At 41.9% G+C, this 26654-nt stretch overlaps 1 protein-coding gene across 2 annotated transcripts in view; it reads right to left on the bottom strand.

Moving 5' to 3' along the window:
• LeuRS-m (Leucyl-tRNA synthetase, mitochondrial) overlaps positions 1-26654 on the bottom strand; it is a 52566-nt gene that overhangs the window by 4222 nt on the left and 21690 nt on the right. For both annotated transcript variants that reach the window (XM_077647524.1, XM_077647525.1), the window contains 7 exons: positions 19118-19227; positions 18388-18552; positions 18119-18237; positions 16002-16168; positions 8990-9160; positions 8763-8857; positions 6719-6809 (listed from right to left, as the gene is read on the bottom strand). In XM_077647524.1, coding sequence (XP_077503650.1) covers positions 6719-6809; positions 8763-8857; positions 8990-9160; positions 16002-16168; positions 18119-18237; positions 18388-18552; positions 19118-19227 — 918 coding nt within the window. The remainder of the gene's footprint in view (positions 1-6718; positions 6810-8762; positions 8858-8989; positions 9161-16001; positions 16169-18118; positions 18238-18387; positions 18553-19117; positions 19228-26654) is intronic.

Genomic DNA, 26654 nt, shown 5'->3' with positions numbered 1-26654 from the left:
TTCTGCCTAAAAATTTGTGTTCTTGTCTAACTGGTAATGGTGTTTCATTTAGAGTCAGAGTAGGATCAGTCTGTAAGCCCCTTCTGAGTGAGAATAGGACAGCTATTGTTTATTGTGGGGAGAACTTAAATCATTTCTCTCTGCCTAAGTACACAGTTTGCTTATCATCATCTGTACTACTTTTCTATAGCACAATGGTATGCTGGAGTATGTGCACACAATTTCAAGGTTTGGCTTACGGTTTGGTTGATGGGGGTTTAACGTCCCAAAGCGACTCAGGCTATGAGGGACACCGTAGTGAAGGGCTCCGAAAATTTTGCCCACCAGGGGTCCCTTAAAGTGCACTAAAACCGCACTGTACACGGGCCTCTATAATTTCGCCTCCATCGAAATTCAACCGCCGTGGCCGGGATCGAACCCGCGTCTTTCGAGTCGACAGCTGAGCGCCGTAACCACTGAGCCACTGTAGCGGCACAATTTGAAGGTCTAATGTCCACGTCAGTGGATAGGTTTTTTCAAGACTGAACTCTTTGTGAATAGCCAAATAAAATAAGAATCTGAATAGTACATAAAATCACCGCGTGTTTGGTGCAAGATAGCCTTATTTCCTTATGTGCCAAAATCCCAGTAGAACACAACACATTAAAATCATCGAATTGGATACAAAATATTTTTCAAGTGACATTCATGTTCTGTGTATACCAGGGGTTTCCACAGGAACTGAAAAGGGGGGGGGGGGGGGGGGGGGGGGGGTGAGGGTAAAGGAGAAGCTGTGGTTACTTTCACTTTCTTTACTTTCACTCCAGATATTACAAAACGTTTGCAAAAAATGCTGGGCCAATAGCCGAAGCTAGTACAGGCCCAAAGTAGACATTTGTTGTTATAGCAACAGAAGATACCAACATGAAACTCTGAAACTCGGTTATAAATGATCAGTGAACAAAGTGTTAGCGAGCAAAACTCAACAGCAGACATAAAAAGATTAACAAACATAACCTTCAATCTTCGAAATGTAGAAGTGCTTAATCGAAAACAGGAAACTGTTAGTCATTTTGATTTCAAATGGTACACTATTCCATACTTTCGGCCCGCAATATAGAATTAGACGCTTACCATAGGAGTTTCAGGTTACAGGGTAATTAAAATTAATATTGCTTGCATTTCTAGTATTCCTGTTAAGCAACACAAAAATATTAATTGAAAGTGGGTAATTATTTTGTATAATGTTTAGTACCATTGCGATTCTCAATTCATATAACAAAGGAAACTGCGAAATCTGTAACCTATTGAACAAAGGAGCACTGGATTGACACCTGTTCGAGTATGTTATTATTCGCAGTGCTCTTTTCTGCAAAGAAATAATCTGATGAATGTAAGATCTGGATGTACTAGCCCATGACTTGCAGCAGTAGGTCAAAAATGACAATGAAAAAGAGAAAAATAAATGATCTTCAGCACAGATATGTCCAGCAACCCCCGTGTTCTATATAGAATGTAACAAGCTGAAGCAAGCTTGGGGCACAGGGTATCAATATGTTTGTGCCAATTAAGGTTCTTAGCTAAGGTTATGCCGAGGTATTTAATTGTGTCAACTTGCTCAATTAAAAAGTTATCGAAGCAAATATGTAACCCTGTATCAGTGATATGTTTGTGCCTTGACCAAAACAGGATGTACTTTGTTTTCACAGCATTTATTGTCAGTTTATTAGCCTTAAACCATGAATAGATGTTACTTAACTCGCGTGTCTTAGCCTCAATATCAGTTAGAGTGTTGCCTGTGAAAACTACTGCAGTGTCATCAGGTTACATCATCGTTTTTGAATTCTGCAAACAGAGAGGAAAATCGTTAACATAAGCAGAAAACAGCACAGGGCCTGGGACTGACCCCTGGGGCACTCCAGCACAGACAGGTTGTCGAGATGATTTTAAGTGTGTTAGGCGGACAAATTGTTTTCTGTTAGTAAGGTAGCTTGTAAAAAAATCAAGAGTGGAATCCCTAAAACCATAGTGTTCTAGCTTCTGAATTAAAATATTATGATTAACAGTATCAAATGCTTTCTTTAAGTCTAGGAACAAGGCTACGGATACTTCATTATTATGCAAAGATAACTCTTGAGACAATGCCATTACTGCTGTAGATGTAGACCTGTTATTCCTGAAGCCATGTTGACAGTAAGATATGATTCTAGTTCTCCCCAGGTAGTCATTTAGTTGCTTTGCTACAAGTTTTTCAAACAGTGTTAATGATACTCAAAACTGAGAGTGAATGGTAAATGCCTGGATCATTACTATCCCCTTGTTTGTAATCTGCTATAACTCTAGCAATCTTCAAAATATTTGGATATAATTACTTTCGTAAATTGCGTTATTCATTATTGTTGCCAGGAGTGGTGCAAGATGGTGAATGTTCTCTTTTAATGCTCTCACACTAATCCCGTCATGTCCGGTTGCCTTGTTTGCAGAGAGAGTTTTCACAATCGGCAATGGCTTGCAGTAAGGTGTCATGAACACGCGGGTCATTAACAGAGCACGGTAGATTAGGGATATTAGCTTCAAGCTCAGGGCCAATGTTTGTGAAGTAATTGTTAAACCTATCAACTGTGTCTTCATCAATGCGTTCAGGAACTACGTGCTGTTTTAATTGTCTACCGATTACGTTATTTACCACGTCCCACACTTCGCGGGTGTTTCCTTGTGCTTTTTGCATTAGCATAGAGTTGTATTCTTTTTTTTCTAATCCGTATTAATGCCACTGCATGGTTTCTGGAGGATCTGAACTTGTGTGAATAATAAACGTTTTCACATTTCCACTTATGGTACCATTTACCTTTCTCTTTCATAGCCTCAAGTATGTTCTGATTCATCCACGGGCACAAAGGCTGTTCGTATTGACGGGTAGTGCATAATGTGCATTTCGATATGCCAGACTCAAGAGCCTCAACAAAATTTTCAATTCAGTGTGAACATTTGTATGATATATGTTGTTTAAAACTAAATTGTAGATTTTCTCCTGCAAGTTCATAATTAATTCGCACAATTGGTGCAGAACTCATTCGAGTGGGAGTGTTTGTATTCATGTGCAGCAGGCAGAAAATTGACAAGTGATCTGCTATAGTGGTATTATACACCCCCGCTAAGACATTGTCCGTACCATTGCATATTAAGTGATCAACTACAGTTGCTGAAGTAGCGGTGATTCTTGTTTGATCAGAAATTAAATTCTCGAAGTTATATGACTTCAGCAAAAATGCATAGTCACTGTATATGCTTGAAGATACATCAATGTTTATGTCGCCATGATTAAAACAGAGCCCATTTGTTTACCCGCTATATCACTCAGAGTACTCATTTGTTTCATTTTGTTTCTGTCATTGATACATCGCGTAGTACTAGGATGTCAATGTCACTTAGGATGCTGATGACTCCAACACTCATGACAAAAATAGTGAACAATTACTTCCCTTTAGACAAGGTCTGAACTCTTATTTACGAACAGACTACACTAAATAACAAGGACTACATAAGCTGTGCCAAGGAACTATGAGGCAGTTCTGACTACTAGCAATATACCTTATAAAAAAAAAGTAGCTATTTAACGCCACTTGTGTAACACAGACGTGGAAACGCTGTAAAACGAGCACCTGTGCACTAGGCATAACAGATCAACTAGCCTTGGAAGCATGACCATGTTGAGAAACAGTAGAACTTCATCCCTAGAGGGCAGCTAGCGTAATTATCCGAGCATCCAACGCTGCAACAGTTCATGCATGACTGCTACAATTGCAAGCGTGTTGACCGCGTGTTGACATGTGCCGTCGCCAGATGCCACAGGCTTCTGTTGGGTGTCACCACGTGGCACCACTGTCTTGTTGCACGCTCCCCATGCTAGCGCCCTGGCCCTGGCGCTTTGAAGCCTAGCGGTCATTTTATTCACCATACTTTCTTTCGTGTGGAAGTCGTGGTTTCTGCCACCACGAGCCAGCTATGGATGAAGTGTCCCTTAGCGTACGTGCCCTTCTTCCGGCGCTATTAAACAAAATTCATTAAAACTTATTTCTAGGCGAGTTGATGCATTCTGGATCTAAGAAATATAACAGCGCTAACGTATGCAGCCACAGAACGAGACATTTACAGATAGACAAGATTTACAGCACTTGTGTCTCGTAAATCTTGTCTCGTTCTGTGGCTGCATGTGTTAGCACTGTTATATTTCTTAGACTCAGAAAACAAAACTCCCCATTGTAGTCGTGTGTAAAAAAAAAAAAAAAATCAGTTGCAAATTAAGATGGCGCCTTCAGAAAAACAAGAAGGCGTGTACACCCCCTCCCCCCATAGGGTGTGCAGGGAAATCACTGGATTGTACACTGCTCAAGAAGGCTGGAGAAGTATCTAGAAAGCACATTTATTGAAAATGACATCACATTAACACCTTTTAAAAATGCACTGCTGTGCTAGACTCAACTAAAAATTTGGTTGAGAAGATAAAGGAAAAGCTTGCCATTTAATCCATGCCATGCCTCAATTACCTGACTGCATGAAGCAAAGTAGGATATTCCTTTATGCAGTAGGCGTTTGCTCATTGCACTTCTCTTAATGGAGCTTCCATAGAGGCTCCCATAGTTCATTCTTCAAGGCTCTTAACTACATCTGTAACTACACGGGAGATCCCAGGTGTGCTTAGACCTGCTTTGGCGAGGTGGGCTTCCATTGAAGCCCATGGATAACAATGCAAGATGGTCTGTTTAACGGCATTCAGCATCTGCACATTTGCACTTATGCAAAGGATAACTACAGGTGCAGATCAGGGGTAGACAGACTTTTGCACAGGTGCACACCTTTGCGGACAGGGACGTCAAATGGACAGAAACAAGCAGACACCTAGAGACCGAACATCAGGAGAATGGACACGAAAAAGTCAGCATGTAACCGTATAATGCATTTCATGAGTAAAAATTTGGGACTGCATTCACACACTGGCATCACCAGATGAGCACGGTGCCAGGAAGCTCAAGTAAGATTGAATTGGGCTCTTATAATTAATAAAGAAACAAAGATGCTACTGGATTAGGAGCTTGGCGCAGCTTTAACACCCCAGTAGAAAAGACCAGTCATGCCAGCATCAGTCACAAAGCATAACTTATGCTTAGGAGCTGGAATTTTCGGCTTCAACTGAAAAAGATCGATAAAAGTATGCCGAATTTAGTTATTGAAATTCGGCTTTAACCAATAAAGGTCAGTATTCTTGGCATGTGAGGCATAGCTAGATGGCTATTCATTAAAAGTTACATTGGCGAAAATAATGAAGCGCCGACCAAAAGGTGTTGTCAAGATGGAAGGACGTTTCGACTTCCACATGGAAGTCTTGTTCACTGATGGAAAAATTTCGCACACAAAGCTTAAGTATGTTGTGCTAATCGTCGCAGGCATCTAGCGTACGAGTGCGGTAGATTGCCGATGTTACGGTTGAGCATCTGATCTGTTGTCTGGATAAACAGAGACTCCAGATACTGGCGTGACATCCAGTTTTTCTCATGGCCGATAATTGCCGCTTCTTCCCAAGCGATATCAGACGAGATTTCGTCGAACCTTAGATTTCATTAAAAGTTACACTTAGTCAAAGTTAAAAATTATCTTGTAGGGAAGCTAGGGGCATGTTGAGATGGTGGCACTGCTGGATAAGCCACGAAGTTGTGCAATTTGAGACATTTTTCCGGCTATTTACACTTCTCTGCAGACCAGAAAGCATACCTCCTCACCACTTGCTAGCTAAGAACTGTTTGTTCACTATCATCCCCCACTTTGAGCAGTTAGTCAGTTAAGTAAGACTCTGACACGAAATCGTGCATGGTTGTCATGACAAGTATCATGTTCGGGCTGCCGCGACGACTGAGCCACAGTTCCACCGCTGATATCAACATGCAGACCAAGTGATGCCCTGCCCTCTGGCTTAAACAAGAGCGACAAACAGAACGAAACTTTTCAGCCTAGTTCTTAGAAGCAAATTCCACTGGCGTTTTTGACTGCCAGCTGTCTCATTAAATTTGCGTTTCCTTTTTAATTACGACAGCAATTCCTTCTACAAACACACCTCCAAGACCAAAATTACAGGTAAATTATGTTAAATACTTGCAAACGCAGTGTTTATGCTGACAGAAATTCTGAGTTAGACTTTAAGTGACTTTTGACCACACAGAATTGCCACATTAAATCACTGAAAAAAGTCAGTAATTCATTTATGTAAACTAATATTCGTTGAAAAAAAACGAAAAAAGTCTGCCGGATTTTTAAAAAACAAAAACTGGTAAGTCCAACAACTACTTATACTGGAGCATAGGCTTGCACACAGTGCTTATCAAAAACAAGCAAGCATGCAACAATGTTAAGGCAGTGACATAACATGGATGCACCAATAAAGACACTACGCTTTTTCAAACGCCTCCCAGTTTGCTTTTTTCCTCATCATGAGTCACAGCATTGTAGCAAAATAAAAAACAGCAAAGCATTACCTTGCACTTGTCACATGCCGAAGTTCAATTTTTACAACCTTGCAATGGCTAACTGCCTAAACAGTAATGAATGCATGCCACCACTTCAGATACTTATATTATCAGGTGACTATGAAACCTAGCATCAAAACAACAGACGACTACAACGCACGACACAATGCCATGAGTATGCAACCTATGAAAACCAGATAACTTCAAAAAGTGGAACTTGCCAGGACTAGGCCACTTGTAGCGTGATGTTGGGGAGTAGGCACACAAGATGAACAACCTGGTAGTGTCAATGCCATGTTCCGAAACTACATCCTGTGTTCAGCAAAACAAGCAAAGAAGTATCATGATAATGAGACTTGCGCAAGAACTGACATTTCTATTCCTGTGTTCTCCTCCCCTCTTGCCTCAACATCATTTATGCAGTGTAAATGGCCACCACGTTGAGTATGGCAATAATGAAAGACTTACATTGATAGCTACAGAAAATTCATAGCTTTTTCCATCACTATTCACTATGCAGATGACGCTTCTCAGATTCCTTACACACACCAGGTAGACATTGATGCTATTAAGCAGAATGGCATCAGTGTTCATGCATGTTTTATCAAGAAAACTTTAGTACAGTTCTGTAGCAACATTCTGCTCTCTATCTTCAGAGTGATGAACAATTGCAAGTAAGTCTAGCAATGCCCAAGCTGGGCTTGTATAAAAGTTAAGCTTAAACACTGGGCACAGGACATACTTTTGGCCATCATGCATTCTGCAATGCAGGCAGAGAACATATAAAAAGCAAGCTTTCATACAAGTTTTTTGCTTAGAACATAGAAATCAAAGCTATGCAATTGTGAACCTATAGCCTAATTCAACATTTCAATAAAGGCCTAAAATTTCGCTGACAGCTTGAATGCATTTTACTATCCCCTTTAGGCTTTGCATTCCACTCTAAAAAATACACAAGTTCATTTTGCAAGAATCAAAATCAAACAAGTACTTCTGTGGTTATGCAGCGTGCCCAGGAGGTTTTTTTTTTTTCCTTCTGAACATTTTTCCAAATTAGTTTACTTTTATTAACTTTTAAACCATTGGAGATATGTGAATGGTATCAAAAAGGAAGATTTATGAAGTCAACATAGCAAAAGCACAATCTCCGAAAGGTAGCTTTGTTCTGAACATTTCATTCTGCATTTAACAAAAATGTGCAAGACCATGGAGGTACCAGATATCGTGGCAGCTCACATGTGCTCTCACAGCAAATGTGGCTGCATAAACTTTGGTATGCGACAGCTGCTGCCAGTAAATGTGCATCTCCAGGCATAGGATATTTCAAATGAAGGTGCTTACTGCTTGGACATTTTGATTCTCGGACTCACTACATGGAAAGATTTTACAAAATTTCTGCCCATTCTGAAGAACGCTGCATCCATTACAAAAATGAAAACATAAGGGTTTCTTAAACACTATAGAACTTTTTAACTGAAACTTTTAATGCAGCTTTTATGATATCAATAACCAGTTATGTAAAACTTAAATACTGCAACTGCATCACTCTGTGTTTTTCTAATATGTGCCACCCTCACATAAAACTTACATTCAAGTAACATGGAAAACCCTATATAGAACAAAGTGCTTGGCTGGGCCAATTGGAACATACTTTTAAAGTGGCACTGCAAAGCTAACAGGACAGAAATGATAGGAACACATAAGACAACACTGGTGCCGCTGTCGTTTTCCATGTTCCTACCACTACTGTCGTGTTATCTCCGTGATGAGCCCAAAAATGCTTATGAACCCAGTATGAACTTATGGACCCAGTTTGGTATACTGCTATATAGTTAAAATAAGTGTGCACAGTTAACTCTGTAAGCTGACCAAGCCCAAGCCAAATGACGGAGCACACTCCAAGTGACGGAGCACACTCACTTTCCACTAGTATTAGTATAGCATATGTCTGGCAATGAAGATCACTGCCTCTATGAACAAGGCAGAGGACTATTTTATGAAGGCCAAATGTTCACTCACACTCCAGATGAATCAGTGATTCATACAACTAATCAAATTATATCATGAGCAGGTAACAGCATTTGCATAGAAAGGTGAACAAAACTTATGCATGAGCTTTTTTGCAGAAAACAGCAACCAGAAAAAATAAGTAGAATAGATGTAGCAACTCAATGAATAATATGAGTACAGTAAAACATTACAGCTTTAGACAGAAGAGGTTTTAAATTGGACACAAGCTTACAATCAACAATGGAATATGGTTACCTCTGGCCTAACACCATTGTGTTTTGACTTGCTCATCTTTTCCCAGTCAACAACAACTGGCTCGCCAGTGTCCTTGTGGAACAGCTTGGACCCCTCTTTCAGGATAACATGAGGCAAATAAAAAAAATACAGGAATCACAAAACTACCCTTACCAGCAACACAAGAATGGCTGAATTTTGCCGTGTTAACACACAAACAAAATTAATGAATGGATACTAAAACTCACTTTGAATGACTGTATCACGAGGCAGGTACTGGCCAGTGGCACAAACCTTGAAAGTTTCGTTCACCACCATTCCATGCACAAGCATTCTCAGAAAAGGCTCCTTGGTTGCGGATAAGCCCAGGCCATGGCAGAAGTGGTTCACAAACCGAGCATAATACAGATGCATCACAGCTGGATGGCAAAAGTTGGAAATCGGAATAATGACAAGAAAGAAAGAAAAAACAGGAAGTTGTGGTGTCAGAAATCCAGAGGTCCTAAATCTGCACATAAAAATAAGTACGAAACAGCGTATCCCATCACTGTGTGCACACAGTGTTGCAGCAAAATCAAATACAGAGTAAATGCTTTCTGGGCAATAATGCATATCACTCAAGTTGCAGAGAAACTGCGTTCAATGCAGTTCACTCATCAGAAACCAAAAAATTTGACCTCCTATAAAAGACCAACCTTGACACACAAGTTAAAAGCCTAAGCAAAATTTCTGTAAATTCATTAAGAGCACTTTTGACCTCCACCTCACACTTCTGGAGTATATCTGGTAAATTCGTGCTCGTCCATTGGTTCATTGCTGCACAAATCCTGCGATATCTGTTGAACGGTGCCGAAACTTGATGCTCAGCACTACCCAAATTTATTTATTTATTTCAGAATATTGTCAATCCTTTTTTGGAATTTTTACAAGAATGGACAAAAGCGTAAGGTACACACAAGCATAGTTTCAATGGCTTCAGTTTCAAGCTTCAACAATAAGATGATAAACATGCAGCGCTTGTGGCATAAATAAAGAAGGAATGAACAGGGTGTCTACCAAGTTGACGTTTCGAAATTCCCCCGAGTTTTCTAGGTTTTCCCTGAGTGCATTTGTAAAATTCTCTGAGTGACACAGTACATTGTTTTATGCGAAAACAAGCTGACAGAAAGCCGCCTGATGGTATCACTCTCTAGTAAGCATGTTAAAAAATAAAAACAACGATTTAATCCTATTTGAATAGTAAGGAGTACTGTTTATTTCATTTAAAATAAAGAGGGGAGAGATTAGCAAAATGCATAACAAATCGAATATCTTCGAAAAAATGCTAAAACAAACTGCGAATCGAATTGAACACTTTCAAATATGAACTAAAAGGAAGATGCATGTGGAAACAAATATTTTCAAATGTGAGATATTTCTATCTACTGATCGTAACCGCAATGGTGTGGGACCTGAACTTTAGCGTCATAAGTGCGATTCTCTCTCAGCAAGTCTATTCAGACGAACTGCAAATTATAGAAACCTTAGTTTGTAGAAGCGAAAGAGCGACAAACCTCAAAGTAACACTGGAAAGTCAACCTCAAGTTCGTGCACAACGCTTCAGTGTTGTTTCACTGCTTTAGAGAATTTATTTTCATTTGGATGAGGGACACTTGCATCTCGGCATCAGCCAACACTTTGTTTTTTCAGCTCAAGCTCTTTCACAGAAGAGGCGGCACGCTTCCTTTCCCGTTCCTTCCTCGGTGCATCGGCCCTTTCTGCTCTCGTCCTCTCCAGCTCCTTTTTCCACGGTGCGTTTGCCCCACGGACCATTTGGAGCATCCTCTTGGTCAGCTGAACGTTGGCAACTCCTGCCGACATTACGGCGTCATATGGGCGGCCAAAGATGAGCACCCTCCTTCTGATTTTCAACAAGGCATTCCTTGTTAATAGAAAATCCCGGCTCGACAGATGCATTTCCGCGTGAAAGAGACAGAATCAGCTTCGCAAATGTGAACAGTTCCTTGTTTGAACCGCAGATGCCTGCCCAAAGGGCATCCAGCCGATGCGTGCTCCTATTGAAATTTTTCAATGCCACTTGCGTCGAAGCTAGGGAGCATACATGCTTGTAGGACCGCATCGCCCGGTCAGCTTCTGTTCCTATCATCCACTGGTGCTCCGTTAGAACTTCAAGCGCATCATTTAGATGCCGCTCCCCGAGATCGGGAATCAGCGCGCATGCGAGATCCAGAGATCACGATCCCTTCCCCAGCTTGAACTTCAACGGCGACCTCTCCGCGATTTTTTTGGCGCAGTTTTTCACGAAAGTGGCGCAGTCCCTTCTGAACCCTGGGATAGCCGAATCTGAAAGTTTCAAAGCCTTTCGGAGCGCATTCTTCGTAGCAAACCCAAGGTCAACCTTGGGTGCCGCAACTACATTCGCAGCAAGGTCCATGTCCACCTTGATCAACTTCAACAGACTGTCCGCCACCACTATTACTTCTTTCTTTACTATTCTACTCATTAGTGATCGTAGAAGGTTCTCCAATGCTGCGCCAAGAAATGGAAGAATAGGTGAATCAGTCTGGAACTGAGCCAGGAACGGCTGCAGTTCCTCCGCGATACCAAGCATAAAGGTTAGCTTTGCAGACAGCAGAGGATCGTGAGCGGCTGTTTAGACCACACAGTAACTGGAGCTGGTCAGTCGGTTGTTCTTGTTTCGACACGACTCGACGTACACTTTTAGGCACGGCAGAATCTCAATAGCTCTTGAAATTACACAACATTTTCAAGCCACCGCACAGCGCAAAACTTCATAGGGTAAATGTTGCTCCCGGTTCTACGTGCGTATTCAGCGTGTCGGGCAGGTACACATTTGACTAAGTTGTACAAAGCACGAAGAAATTCTACGAGTCGCCAACCTGTTGCCGCATGTCCGGTTTTGAAAGCACCATTCACAACATGAAGGCCACAGCTACCAACTTCGAGAATACGATGGCCGTCGCTGGATTCACAAAATTCTTATCTGGTCTCACGGAGAAATTTTATATTTACATCTGGCCCATCCATTGAGATATGAAAAATTTTTGATCGGGAGAGTCCATCTGTGGAAGTTTTAAAAGCAGACACTAAATTTTCCACCCGCGTGCGCCCCAGAAAGCGTGACATCAAGTAGCGCGTTTTCACGCTCTGCTCTGCATCCGACCAAAAGCGAACCAACATGTCCATTTGCACTTTTTGTGCAACTTTGTTTAATGATTCATCAAACGCCAGGACGAGGTGGGAGGCTTGGCTTACTTCTGACATGAGGTTCTCCTTGAAGAAAGGTGCGAGGCCGTAGACAATAGTATATCCTACCTTGTCTTTGCCAAGCTGCATTTTCTTGGCTGTAGCTGATGATGGGAATATCAAAAGAGAACAGAGAAGCCGATGCCGCGGTAGCACGAAGTGATGTGTGTGTCATAACAGCGTTGAGGCACCACATAACTTCAGCATTTATGACCTCTAAGTCACGCTGAAAGATATCCTTTGCTGTACGATTGGGTTGGACATCCGTTGCAGTAGTTGATGCACTTGAAAGATGCGCAGAAACTGACGGCACTGGCCCGGCATTGATCACAACGGTGGCCGGCGGTGTCAAAAATGAGGCTACAGAGGGTGTCCCGGCTCTGGTAATGGCCAGTTGGTGCTTCTTACTTTCAGCGTGACTTGACACCGCTCTTCTTCCCATGTTGCTGAGCGAAAACTGCTTTCTGCATAGCACACAGTACGCTCCGTTCGTGTAACTTTCGACGGGCCTAATCCAGGCTGCAAACCCGCAATGTTTCGCATTCGTCCTGTCTTGGATGAAAGTGCACTTGAAGGCCGTGATGCTTGACACGTCGCACACAGCTTGCCTGCAACACCACAGCAGTCATTAAAACTAAGTCGGTTCAAAACGGCGCAGCTAAGTACGGACAGAATTCGTTGCTTTGCTAGCGCCGGCAGATCACGAAAAGACGCAAAACTATTTCACTTTCTCCCAAAGCTGCGCCGCCTGCATCGCGTGCGTGCGCCCCCTGCGGCAGAAATGGACACTTCCACCAAGGAGATGTGCAGGGAGGAAGAGTTCATTTGGGACCATCACAAATTCTCACATGTTTTCTGCCGCCTTGTTGGAGCTGTCCTCTCGGAAACACAGGAAAACAAGTGGAGGCCGCTGGCCGCCGAACAGCGCACGTGCGAACCGTAGGAAGCGCGCGCTCTGCCGTCGGCCACAGCACCGGGGAAACACGGGAAAGTGTCTGCTTTCGACGTAGTATGCTTTGAAACTGGAAGCGCCGCTGGCGCCGCAAAGCTTTTGCTGCCTTGCTGGGATGCTCCACTTGACAGCACAACGTTGGATGCCAGCGGTCGCTGAGGAGAGGACGCGTAACGCCGTACTGGACAATCTGTGCAATGCCAGTCTGCATTGTTTACACGAGGCAGCATTATAGCAACTTTAGTTCCTTTTATGTAGAACTGTAGCTAAATTTCCCTGATATAAGCACAAATCCCCTGAGTTTTCCCTGAGTTCTTCCAGATTATCCAAATTCCCTGAGAATTCCCGGTTTTCACGGTTTTCCCGGTTGGTAGATACTCTGAATGAAGCAAATAAAACAATAACAGCACTTGTATCTGAAAAATGCACTAAGAGAAACACCGCAGTAAAATAAAATGAACAGTCATGATGATGAATATGAATTTTTATGGCGCGAGGGCAGCTTTGGCCAAAGAGCGCTATGGCACAAGGTATATTCGTCTACACAAGGTGGGGTCAAGGACCCATTTCCTAAGCATTTCACCCCTATATGCCGAGCACCAGGCCAGGGGAAAGCTCACAGATGGCACTAGGGATTGGACCCCACACCTCCCACATGCTTAAGAGAGTCATGCAAAAGAAATGTGAGAACAGAGCTCTCGCCAGCTGGATAAATTTGACCACAGTTGGCTGAGCTGTAATCAATAGGTGCAACTGATTCCGATGTCTGACTACTTGTGGAAAAAATTAATATCAGAAGGTATTATTGGAACACAAAAATCCTTCAAGAGTGAATGCATGCTTGTGTCAAGTTCCTGTTGAATGGTTAATGTAAACAAAGTCTGCAGAGGACATTATCAATGAGTTACTAAGTAGTAAGTATGAAAATATGAGATGGTTTAATTTAGCACGGCTGGATAGCGTGTGGAGGCTCACAGCACATAAAAGTTCTGAGTGTAAATACGTGCGATAATAGCAGTTGAAGATAAAGCGCATGGCTTTCCTTTTCACCTTTTCAAGTGTTCTAACGTTATCTTTAGTGTAAAGGAATCAGGCTATGTTAGCAAATTCCAAGAATGGGTGGATAAACATGACAAGCTAGAAGTTTTGTATCACATGTGGAATGACGCAGGGCCCTTTACAGATGGCAGCATTATGCTTATTTACAAGGTGAGCAGACCAATTTTACTACGCTCGCTGCATGTATGCACAGCAGTCATCTATTTACACTGCTCTGAAGCCTAACGCAATCTTGAGACAGGTACCGAATCTAGCCACATAGAGTTGATAACTGAGGAGTTCACTCATCAACTTTTTCCTGGCATACTCGGTTGCCTTTTGAACAACTGCGAGTAAGGAAATCAACGCTATAGTTATTATATACACTTCATTTCAGCAATGAAATATAGGCTTTTCTACATAAGACAAAAAAACCTCTAGTTGAAATTTTGGTCCAGAAACAAATTTTACAATGCAGCTTCAAAGGGTACTAGCGTGTGTTAATACACCTGTTCTGTCTCCATAACTCTACCTTCAAGCATGGTTGCCATGCAACTCAGCTAATGACTATGGCTCCACATTGCCTCTTCATTTTTTTATTCCGTCTTGAATCCATTCCCCCTCAGCGTGGTTGAGGTGTCCACCAAGAGGTGACACAGTTACCACGAGTTTCTTTTTTTGATAAGTAATTTATTATTATGATTATTATCATTACAACCTACAACTACCGGCATCGTAAAAAGGCAGCCGGGGCATAGTGAAACTTTCCGTGAAATCAGCGTTTATGAGCAGTCTGTAGTATAATGTCAGTTTTGATTATGGAAGGTACAGGTGAGTGATATGACACATTGCTAAACCTTCACATTTATTGGCAAGGATCGAAAGTACTGTGCAGCTGTACGAAGACAGATAGAGATAGATACTGTTGGCTTGTCTACTACATGTCACAGATAATCAATAAGCCTCAGGCACCAATCATGATATCAGGAACACATACAGACTATATCTTCACCACGACCAAAGTGGCTTCCGAAGTGATTTGTACAGTTCTTATTTCACCTATCATATGCATCTGCTTTGAAAGGTCAAAGTTGAATTGCAATGAAAAAAAAAAAGGAGGATAAAGTGATTGGTGAAGTGTGCAAATAAAGACACAGTAATCTTTTACAGTGCAGTCCACTTATAACGGTATTGAGAAAACCAGAAAATCCAATCGTTATATTATCGTTGTATCTGGGCCCGCAAAAAAAAAAATCAAAAAGAACCCCCATGCATGTAGCCACTGTCATGGGTGCTCTAGTCAAGGGCGCACAATGTCTTGACGTTCTGCCAAGTTCGAGCAGCCAGCCCCCCCCAGAGCTCCCCTCAAAAGATAAACACACTTCGCCACGCCCCTGTCTGGTCCGGGAGTTTTTTTATTGTTCGCTTCAAAGTATTTTACTTTTTATCAAACTTTCAGAGAAGTTTTGGGGGTAAACACCATACTATCGGATAATTGTATCGTTATATACGGTTTATTTTTACATAGGGGCATTGGGAAAATTGATAAATGTAAGGAATTTGATCGTTATAAGCTATATATCGTTATATCTGGTATCGTTATAAGTGGATTACACTGTACCGGAGTTGTTCATTGATGGTACTGTGCAGGCGACATCAGCCAAAAATTTCGCCTTTAGCATGCAAAAGGTTTTGCAGCGACTCAAGGCATCAAGTGTGATGAGTGAAACTAATGCAATTGCGTGGAATATCCACGCGAAGCAATAAGTTTCATAAAATGCCATGCTGCATTTCTGCATCAGTCGGCTTCAGCAGAAAGAAGACTTGCTGTATCCTTTCTTTCAAAGTTTATAGGTAAAATCTTATTCAAGGTGCAAGCAAATGGATTGCATATTCTTCTCAGGCAGTCACAAAAATGTAAGCACAAATGTGTAGCACATTTGATATGAAACGACCTGCATTAAATTATAAACCACATGCAGATGCCTCAAATAGCTTCTCACCATGCTCAAGGCCACCAATGTAGAGGTCAACAGGCATTAGGTCATGCGACACTGTTGGATCCACAATTTTTTCGGAATTGTTTGGGTCAAGGAAGCGTAGGTAGTACCAGGAACTATCAACAAATGTGTCCATGGTGTCTGTCTCACGGGTTGCTGGCCCACTGCATCTGCATCATGAATTTCCGTTGGAAACATTAGCAATCACTTGGGAATAAACATGGGAATCACATGGGACTTAAAGGCAATGAAATACTATCAGAAACATCCACACAAAAACCATGCACAATGATACCAATACAAAAGGGCAACAAGGTACACATAAAAATCAATTCCACATTGCATATAATATGATAGTTGTTTTAAGCATGACTTCTGGGATACATATTCCTCCAGAAACTTACGAACATGCAGTGCACTGTTCATAAGAAAACCTCAATTATGATTGTGACATGTACCATCTGAAAGCTGAAGAACCTTAAAAGCAACAAGGCTTCAGTCATTCGAAGCTATTGTGCTTGGCCGCACAAGAGAAGAGATATGGAACCTCTCAATAATTTTGGGATAACAATCTACTGCAGATATTGACATGTAATTCGACTCTTTTTTCTACAGGGTAATGAGGTTTTCTGTGAACTTACATATATATAGTGACTATCTTTCTTCACCTCAAACGGTAAAAGTGGAGGGCCAACATGTGCCTGCACTCGCTTATGCTAGTGTAAATATAGTAGGCTTTAAACAAATAAAAATCCTCCCTTTAGAATAAACATGAAGGAACTGAAGACACTTTTGTACTTATCATCACCATCAGCCAAGCAATGTCCACTGTGGGATGAAGACCTCCCCCAATAATCTCTGACTGGCGCAGACCTCTGCCAGCCACAGCGACTGCATCTCAGAAAATACAGCACAGCAGCTGTTCTTGTCACGTTTTCTCATGAATTCATAAATGTTAAGCTTTATTACTGATCTCTACCAATTAACAGAAATCAACAAATGTCAAATTAGCAGAGTATTTGCAGGTGCCCAATATCAACATTGTGGTACAGATTACCACAAAGTAGTTAATATCGAAATTATTAAAAGTACACTTCCTCAAGTATAGTGCGTCACCACGGCCTTTACACAGCAGATGTGCGAGTCATTTTTGTTTTCTTGTGTCATCATGAGCCTGGTGCCTATGTAAGCCAGGTCAAGACAATACATGCAGTTATCAGTCGGCACCTGTGTTTGCGTTCTTTTCTTGTCTCGTCCGTGTTGCTACTGCGTTGCAGTCCTAAGTATGCACAACGAACTAGCCAGCCATTACATGGAACAACGAAAAGAATGACATAACTCAAGCCCCAGAAAAAAAAAAAAAACCTTACGACAGTGCTGTTTCGCATTATCATGACTAGAATTCCCAAATAAAGGCAATTATACACGCATCACCTATCATCTGTTTCTCACTGCCATGATTAAAATAATTAAATAAACATAGCTATGTGTACTTTGCTCATCTTGGAAGACAAGAATTGTAATAAAGCAATGTAGGCAAAAAAAAAAAATAGACACAGGTGTACAAAATTATTTGGATGTCTCAGTGTATGGTTTTAAAGATTTGCAACAAAACAGCAGCCACATGCACCTAGAAGAGCAAGGAACTTGCACCTAGACTTTTGCAAGGTCAAAATCTGCCTTATCTACTCATTACTGATAGCACCACATACTTACATTTATGTGCTATGCCAAGAGTGTTACAAGAATGTTACAAGAGGATAAATATAATCTGTGGCCTTGGAGCTCTCGACAAAGTGCAGAAAAACTGATCTTGTCATCAGCAATGCTTTACAGTGCAATTACTATGGTGGCAGAGCTAGTCATGCAGGCTATGTGCCTTTGCATTTCAATTGTACTGCAAAATTATATCAGTCAAGATTGTTACTTAGTGAAGCCTTCAAAACTCGCCTGCTTTTAAACTGTCATCTCTAATGACAATTACAGTATACTGCAGTTTTAAGCCAGTTTCTTGCAGACCACCCGAGCATTTATTAATGCTTTTGGTCCTCATGCTCATGATTACTGCTACTACACAAGACAAGCGGCAGTTGATCCTAGTGCAGAAAAGGCCATAAAACCTGGGGCATGACGTGCTGAGCCAGTCGTGAGCACCACACAGTGGCGAGACACCTTCCTTTGTAATCTTGTCCAAGAGAGGCAGCTCAACTGGGAGTTCTTCACATGGCACAGGAACAACCTGCATTTGGAATCTAGCATAAGCACTAGGCACTGCAACACATGCATATTTCTTTCTCTTTCCTACGTAGTGATTTCTGCAAGGATGTAGTATAACAACATTTCTGGCTCAGCACAGCAGCCCATCTGCCAGGTTGAGTCAACAGCTTACCCCACAAGTTCTACAGTGAACGATGGGGATGGGTGTGCCCCAGTAGCGTTGCCTTGAGATAAGCCAGTCCTTGAGGTGGCTGCTGCACGGGTAGCCTCCCCTGCCCTCCAGCTGTGCTTGCTGGCACACTTGCAGCCGTGCAGCCTTTGCAGAAAGGCCTGTCAGCTACCACAATGCATGGCCAGTGCATAGCAGTGAACAAAAACAGGTTATAAATGCAATAATGAATATCATAAATTGCTGTTATCAGAATCACACACTCACAAGCACTACAGCCCATGCTCAAATAGCAGTCTTGCATTCGTCTATGATATGAAACTTGGTCCTTACATGGCACTGTATTTGTTTGCCAGTTCAGTCAGGTCTTTGCACATTTGCCTCCTACTTTGTCCTGGCTATTTAAATGCACTGACTTACTTGTTCTCCAACTTTAACTTGTGGATTTTATACCAAGGTACTACAACCAGAATTATATTCAACAGATATGTTTAAAAAAAGAGTTTCCCAACAATGTCCTGTGTGCATGCACACAGGCACATCTCATACTGAATATTCCCCCTGCACACAAAAGCTTCAGAAGAAAACCACACGTGGAAGTTTGCACTGGCAGGCAAGACTGCTAGAACTAATCAGCAGTGCACGTTTTCTTTAACCCTTCAGCTCCTCTTTCAATTATGAGAGCATCATTCACACTGTTTTTCAAACTTTCCATTAGTAATTTAACACTTACCGTGCCTGAATTGATGAGATGTGAAGGGTTATGATCATCAACAACTTTGATCACTTCAATACCGTGTTCAACAGCAAACTCAAGGTCGTCTTTGCTCAGACTAGGAGTTCCTGCAGGAGTGCCCATGAAAGTATGAGTAATGCAAAGAATTAGGCCTTCCTTTCAGCTAATTGCAGCAAATACACTTTGCTGCACCACCACAAGAAAATAAAGACAATGAAGGCAACATACCAAGAGGCAAAGCAAAGCTTGAAGGCTTTTTAACAAAACTAACATAAAACTTTCCTTTGTAGCTAAACCACTACCATTGTAATCATTCGCCAGGTCAAGTACGCCACAAAACAAGGGCTTCTTCCAGTATTCTCCAATTACACCTGCTCTGGCCAGCCGCACACACCCTAACACAGTGAACTTCCTAACCTCATCACTAAAATTATGTCATTGCTGTTGCTGACTACATTTCCCTTCCATAGGTGTCCAATTTGTCACACTAATGGACTACCAGTAATCTATTCTGCGCATTACAAAAGTCCCGCACAAGCCCTATTCCTTCTTTTAATTTCAGCTAGGACATCGTCAACTCCTGCGGTACTTGAACACCTTTACCTAATAATGCCTCAGGTCAGCAACAAAGCCTGGATAAAAATGCGCCTAATAAATATTGCCTCGACCCAAGGAATGCTCGGGCTAGACCAGGTAATATCAACTTATTAATTGGTGCTTCAGCTTCGCTATCATTAAAAATTCAAGCAAAGTTGAGACTACTTTTTGTAACCTAACAAAACAAGAGTGACATCTTTTCACAGCTGCCTTTCTTCAGGCCCTTATAAGGTCAGTAATAAAAAAGTAACATGAACTATCAAAAGACATTGCAGCAGTCGAATTCCACAAAAATCAACAACTCATAATTTTTTCTTTTTATACATATACAACTAGATATCTCAATCGGCAGTAAAATTCATATTGTTACTAATTCAGAATGTTTTTGGGGTACCTATACTACCATTAATGCCCACTCCACTGTTTTTCACATTGCAAGCATGGCACTACATGAAACTGCCCAGGTCATATGAAATACAATATGCCTTAGCTACCTGGCTCCCATGACAACGCTATTGAAGAAGCGTGCACTGCTTGTTTGTGTGCCATGGTTACTAGCACGACTACACCTGATCATTATGCTGAAAAGCAATACTTATAGTTTTTCACATGAATAACTTCCTGTCTTTCTTTCAAGTGTGCAGCATCCCTAATAGTTTTAATCGCTTTGGGACGTTAAACCTCACAAAACCAAACCAAATTATCTTTTATGGTGTGCTTTGATGTTCACCTTCAATTCTGCAATTTATCTACGGCCATTTCTGCTTGAGATGCACTTCTGAAGGATATCATCAAGCAGGGTAATACGACCAAATTCAGATATACAATATGATGTCTACATATTATATGTGCAATGAGTGCAGCAATAGATGCTGTTACTTTTCCTCTGACATTAAAGGGACACTAAAGATAATTTTATACATTGTGTATATGCTTAGAAAACTAGAATTTTGGCACCTTTAGGCCGCAATCAGTTTGCTTTACACAAGCTGTGGCTAATTCTTTTCTGCAAACAAGCATTTTCAATTATGCAGTTTGTGTAACTATGGCTTCTGCAAAGCAGAAGGTGATATCACTCACGATTCTACTCTACTGTCATTGGTAAGCGAGGTTATTGTGGTATTCATTATGATAGCTGCTGGCTAAGTCCAACAAAGCTTCCAGCTTGATTTGGCTGCACAATGTTCACGTGTGCTGATGTGAGGAAAGTATGACAACAGCAGAAGAACTATTCGTAAAAAAATACTGCAAAAAATGGCCACGGTGATAGTAATACAAGGATGTCAACAAATGGCTTGCAAGATGATATATGTCACGGCACTATATCGCATTATGTCAGAGTTGAGTAACCTGCTGTCTATTTCCCTAGTTCTTATTAACAGATGAGGGCTCTGGAGCTTGGTCGAATGGTCACCTGAGTAGCTTACTTTACAACATGCAGTCATAAGTGAAATCCACTTATTATGTTAACTGGTAGATTCTGTGCCTGCCAGTATGTGTTCCTGTGTGATCCCTATCAAGAGGGCTGTCAACATATAACATTATGCAATGAAGTCAACCACCTATATAATATTGTGAGAAACATGACCCTTCGTTTTGTGTGATGAAAGGTTTGTGGAATGCACTTAGTTTTGCCTGTTGGCTTTGCATTAGACTGCCATGTCAAAGTGATGTGCTGTGTGCCCTGAACTTATGTGACAAGTGAATTAAGAAAATATTTTAGTTCAGCTGAGCTCAGAGTAAAGTAACACTCGCACTTTTGCTACCCTATAAATTCCTTATGAATTCCGCAATCACACTTAACTGAAACATGCACACAATTATACAGGGTGTTTCACGCAACTTGAACCAAGGATTTAAAAAAAAAACAGTGAACTGCAGCCCGCTGAAACCAACCATACATTGTTTGCCATCATGTGGCGCTCCTCAGAATATTTTTATATTCCGCTTAATTAGTTAACTAAGATGAATTATGCAAATTTTCAAATATTCATTTTAGTGCCAGAGCGTTATGTTAGGTTGTAGAGCAGGTTTAGAAACAACTGATCTAGTTTATTGTAGCATCGTATCTCCCACGGCGTCCTTTTTTCTGGCATGTAAAGAAAGCCCGCAAAATATGAAAAAATACCAGGTGACTGCGCTCATGCACTAGCATATTGCAGCGCTCTCAATGGTGTTTCGAGCAAATGGAGTGTGCTCGCTGACTGTGGCGAAGTGAACGGCTGCCACTCTTAGCAGCGGCTTGACAGAGCGCCAGCACTTTCTGCAGCGGCGCGTGGAAAAGACGCGCCTCAGTCTCTGATAAGCGACAGACAGGCCACAGACAGCCGGTGAAAGTGAAAGTTCTATTCCCAGATAGGAAGGAAAAGCTGCGAATATTGGTAACTATAATTCATTGGAACCGCCGGATTCTCGCATAGACACACTGCCCTCTAGTTCATTATGTGTTCAAACAATCTGCCATCGACAACTATGCAGTTCTGACACCTCTTTATCACACTTGCGGACACAGCCTTCAGCATGCTTTTAGAAATCTGACGACAAACTTGAGTTATCTTCGTCTTTAGCGCCTCAGACGTTGTTGTCTTTGTGTCGTACACCCGGTCCTTGATGTATCCCCATAAAAAAAAAATCCAAAGGCGTGAGGTCTGGGGATCGAGCTGGCCATGCCACAGGTCCGTGGCAACCAATCCAACAGTTGGAAAAGGAGTGATCAAGCCACGCTCTGGCTTGGCTGTAGCTGTGCGGAGGAGCCCCTTCGTGTTGGCACCACACGTCAGGGAGTCGTGCTAGAGGCAGGCCGCAGGATAGTTTATCCACTGTTCCTTTCAGGATCTTAGAAACATATCGCTGTCCTGTAAGCAATCCATCAAAAAATAAAGGGCCGATTAGGGTTCCATCGTAAATCTCACACCACACGTTAAAAGACCACTGGCATTGGTTGTGGGACCTAATAAGCCAATGGGGATTTGCTTCACTCCAATAGTGCGCGTTATGAAGGTTTACCTGTGCATTCCTCAAGAAATTTGCCTCGCCAGTCCAAATAACTTTATTCACAAAACCCGCATCTTCGTCCACCTTGATGAGCACCCAGTTTGAAAAGTCCAGACGGTTTTGTAAATCTTGATCTTCAAGCTGTTGATGCAGATGGATGTGGTATGGCCAGAGGCCTACGCTCTTCAGTGTCCTCCATGTCGTCGATACCGACACTCCAGTCTCCGCACTTGAATCACGCACGCTTGCATGAGGACGGGAAGCAATAATAGAAAGGACATCCGCGCGAGCACCTTGACTTGTGAAGCTCAGTCTATGATGCTTCGTGGTGAAGCTTCCGGTCTGCTTGAGGGTTTGCCTGAGGGTCTGCCTTGGGGGACTGCCTGAGCTTGGTTTTGTTCCGGGATGCCAGCTGTGAAATATCTGAGCGGCTCGTCTCTGGTCGCTGCCTGCTGCACCCAAGGCTAGCACCATGTCTGCTTTTTCTTCATTCGAGAAACGCATTTTTCTCGCTATGAGCTGTGAGAACACTCTCCTGAACTCCAACACTTGGATAAAGACAGCACTTGCTGATTGGCTGCACTGTGATACAAGAGAGCAAAATTGTGGAGGCTGCCTTAAAAACCAGACGAACTCTTGCCCTTTATTGAATGATTTATGCAACTACCGAATTAAAGTGTAATCACGGTTGGCTATCCGTGGCCTGTCTGTTGCTTATCAGAGCCTGCGGCGCGTCTTTGACAGTGCGTCAGCACTTTCCGCAGCAGCACGTCTTTTCCACGCGCCGCTGCGGAAAGTGCTAATGCACTGTCAAGCCGCTGCTAAAAGCGGCGACTGTTCACTTAACCATGGTCTGCGAGCACACTCCGTTTGCTCGAAACTCTGTTCAGAGCGCTGCAATATGGTAGGGCATGAGCACAGTCACGTGTTATTTTTTCATATTTAGCGGGTTTTCTTTAGATGGCTGAAAAAAGGACCCCGTCGGAGATACGATGCTACAATAAACTAGATCGATTGTTTCTAAACCTGCTCTACAACCTAATGTAACACTTCTGGCACTAAAATGAATATCTGAAAATTTGCATAATTCATCTTAGTTAATTAACTAATTAAGCAGAATATAAAAAATATTCTGAGGAGCGCCACATGGTGGCAAACAATGTATTGTTGGTTTCAGCGGGCTGCGGTTTACCGTATTTTTTTAATCCTTGATTCAAGTTATGTCAAACACCCTGTATAATATGTTTAACAGTGTCTTGTACATTCTAGACTACCACGCAGGATTACAAAGCTATAATACATTCTCAGCAGCAACCCAGGATTGCAAGATTTTACTCAATAAACAATTATGCAACATAATTACAAGTTTGTATCTCTTACACTCAAAACTTTAGTACTAAGTTGAAATTTACACTCCTTGCACATCCTATTCTCCACCACGAACAGAAATACTGGCAAAACCAACAATTATCTCGCATATAAAAAGATTTGCAGATCCACCCATGAAACAATGTGCAACTTATGCAGAAATGCCTTCCCACCGATTATACCAATTACAACTGCTGATCATGTACTTCCTCCTTCGTTTAAGCTCACCTGGATAGCATATTATAACTTCTTCTTGTTCAAGTGTTTTCAGGCAGAAAGATGCGGCCGATTCTGCTCATCTTATGAAAGCTCCCACAGAAGCCCATGTATTCTACTGAGAGATTCTTTTTCTTTTTCTCCTTCCAAGCTCATCTGGATAATGCAGAAGACCTATCCTCCCACTCATGCAGCCAATGCATGCAGTATACGCAGTTGGGAATTTTTACAATCTAGTGAGGTGCCTCAATTGGTCCACTACTATGTCGTTAAGGAGAACTGCTTCTGTGGTCAGCCAAGACAGGGTCGTGCTCGTTTTTAAATTGTGCAACCTCTTATGGGTCAAACAGTTTTTCGCTGGCTGATTTTTGAAACCGCCTGGCATACAGCGGAGCAGCAGACAGCTGATGAGTGCTTTGGAGATAACTCAAACTCCTCCCCACATGGCGCACACAATAAAGACTTGTACAGCAGGTATATGCCGAAACTAAACACTTAATTTCATGCAATTTACCCTAAACATAAGCAAGACCCAGTGATTGTCAAGCTGCTCACACAGTAAACAAGCAAACTAAAAAAGCTAAAAAACCACACACTATAACTTAGAAAGCTGCATTTGTACCCATGAATATTATTAACCTTGAGAGACTATAAACATTGGTATACATTTCTAATCGTACGCATGAGTGGAAAAAAGAATATTAAGGTTGCCTATTTCCACGCACTGTTTCCTAGGAGCACTGGTACACGGTGCTAGGTTGGTTTTTTTTTCAGGCAATGGACTAAAGCCTTGTAATAAATGTAATGCCAACATCATAAAATTGTTTAAGTCTGGATCTATTCAATTTGTACCATCCGTCTGACTGAGTAACTGATCCCAGTGACAGCAAAAGAGTGTGACTATGATGAAGGGCAAAAAGAATCAGAATTAAATGAAATTTGAATCCAATCATTATATCACCCCCTCTGTGAATAACAAAGTCCCACATAACCATACACGAATGGTGTAATGAAGGCATTCACTAGTAAGACAGTCACGTACAAAACCATTTGTGCTTAAAATGCGCCCATTAGTCAGCTCCACACAGCGAAGTTTGTAGCAAGCAGTGCCTTGTCATGCGCAAGCAGGCTTGCCACATGACAAGAACACTGTGGCCATGGTGCACAACAGTGCAAGATAAATTTCTACTTGCTAGAGGTAGACATAGGCTATCAGGATGCTGTATTGGGAGGCTCTCGGATAACCTTGAGCATCTAAGATCCTTCTAACTTGAAGCAAAATGACAGTTCACAACAGTATTTTATATCTTGCATACATTGTTTTGTGCATGGTCTCCGTGGTTGAAATCGAACCAACAGCCTTGAGTTCAGTGTAAGCGCACGTTAGTTACGAGTCACCATGGTGCCTGCGACTGGACAAAAAAAAATGTATGCAAGAGACCTACTCAGTCATTGAGTTGACAACAGAAGTGCTATATAAATTCTGCTTTGACTGTACCTCACATAATTGTAAACAAGGTGCCGGTGTCACTTGCTGGCAGGCAGCGCATCCATTTTGCAGAAGTCAGGAACCAAAGTCATTATTTTTGGATCAGGTGGAGTTGCTATGACTACTCATCTCTCTGTTTATATTGATGCTGAGTGTTTCTGTGAAGTTTCAGTACAGTACATGCTTACCCTTATGACTGGTTAAGGATAGTCTGTCAACTGTGATGGCGCTGTGAAAAGCAAAGACACTGCTCATGCGACACCAATAACGAACCTGATTATTAAGCAGGATTTTGGACAAAGCAATCTATGTTTAGGTAGTTTGTGGCATGCCACCTCATTTCAATAAAAGTCCTGCGAGCATCCCATTACAGAGTGGAAATTTCCTGTTCTCAATGCTCTCTGTCGCTGGCTCCAGACAGCTCACACGACACTTAGCAGCCCTTCTACCTCGTTACCGTGCAAACATCCATATGAGAGCACTTATAAAATTAATTGCTGCCTCAAAACTCTAACAGCAAGGTATGAATGTGCCTGCAAACCAATTGTGCAACAGACCAAACGAATTGGTTCTGCATGCACCAATCCTCTGAGAGCTAGTTTATGTTGCTGCTGAACCATAGTGCTGATTTTGTAAAAACTGCCAATACATGGAAATGTACAGAGCACATGGTTATAAAGACATGAGTGGTTGTGATCATTATGGAGATGAGCTTGGACCTGGATTACCCATTGTTCGCGAGCTCTGCAATGTGGACGTAAAATTGGTTCCGCGACAATGTGGCATGCAAGCCCTGGAATGCATTTCTGCGTTAAAAAGCTGCCCTCACTATGTAACATCAGCTACATGCCAAGCTGTCGGCCAGCGACT

Source organism: Amblyomma americanum, chromosome 1 (assembly GCF_052857255.1).
Source record: "Amblyomma americanum isolate KBUSLIRL-KWMA chromosome 1, ASM5285725v1, whole genome shotgun sequence".
NCBI classification, from domain to species: domain Eukaryota; kingdom Metazoa; phylum Arthropoda; class Arachnida; order Ixodida; family Ixodidae; genus Amblyomma; species Amblyomma americanum.
This window is presented reverse-complemented; position numbering and strand designations above follow the sequence as displayed.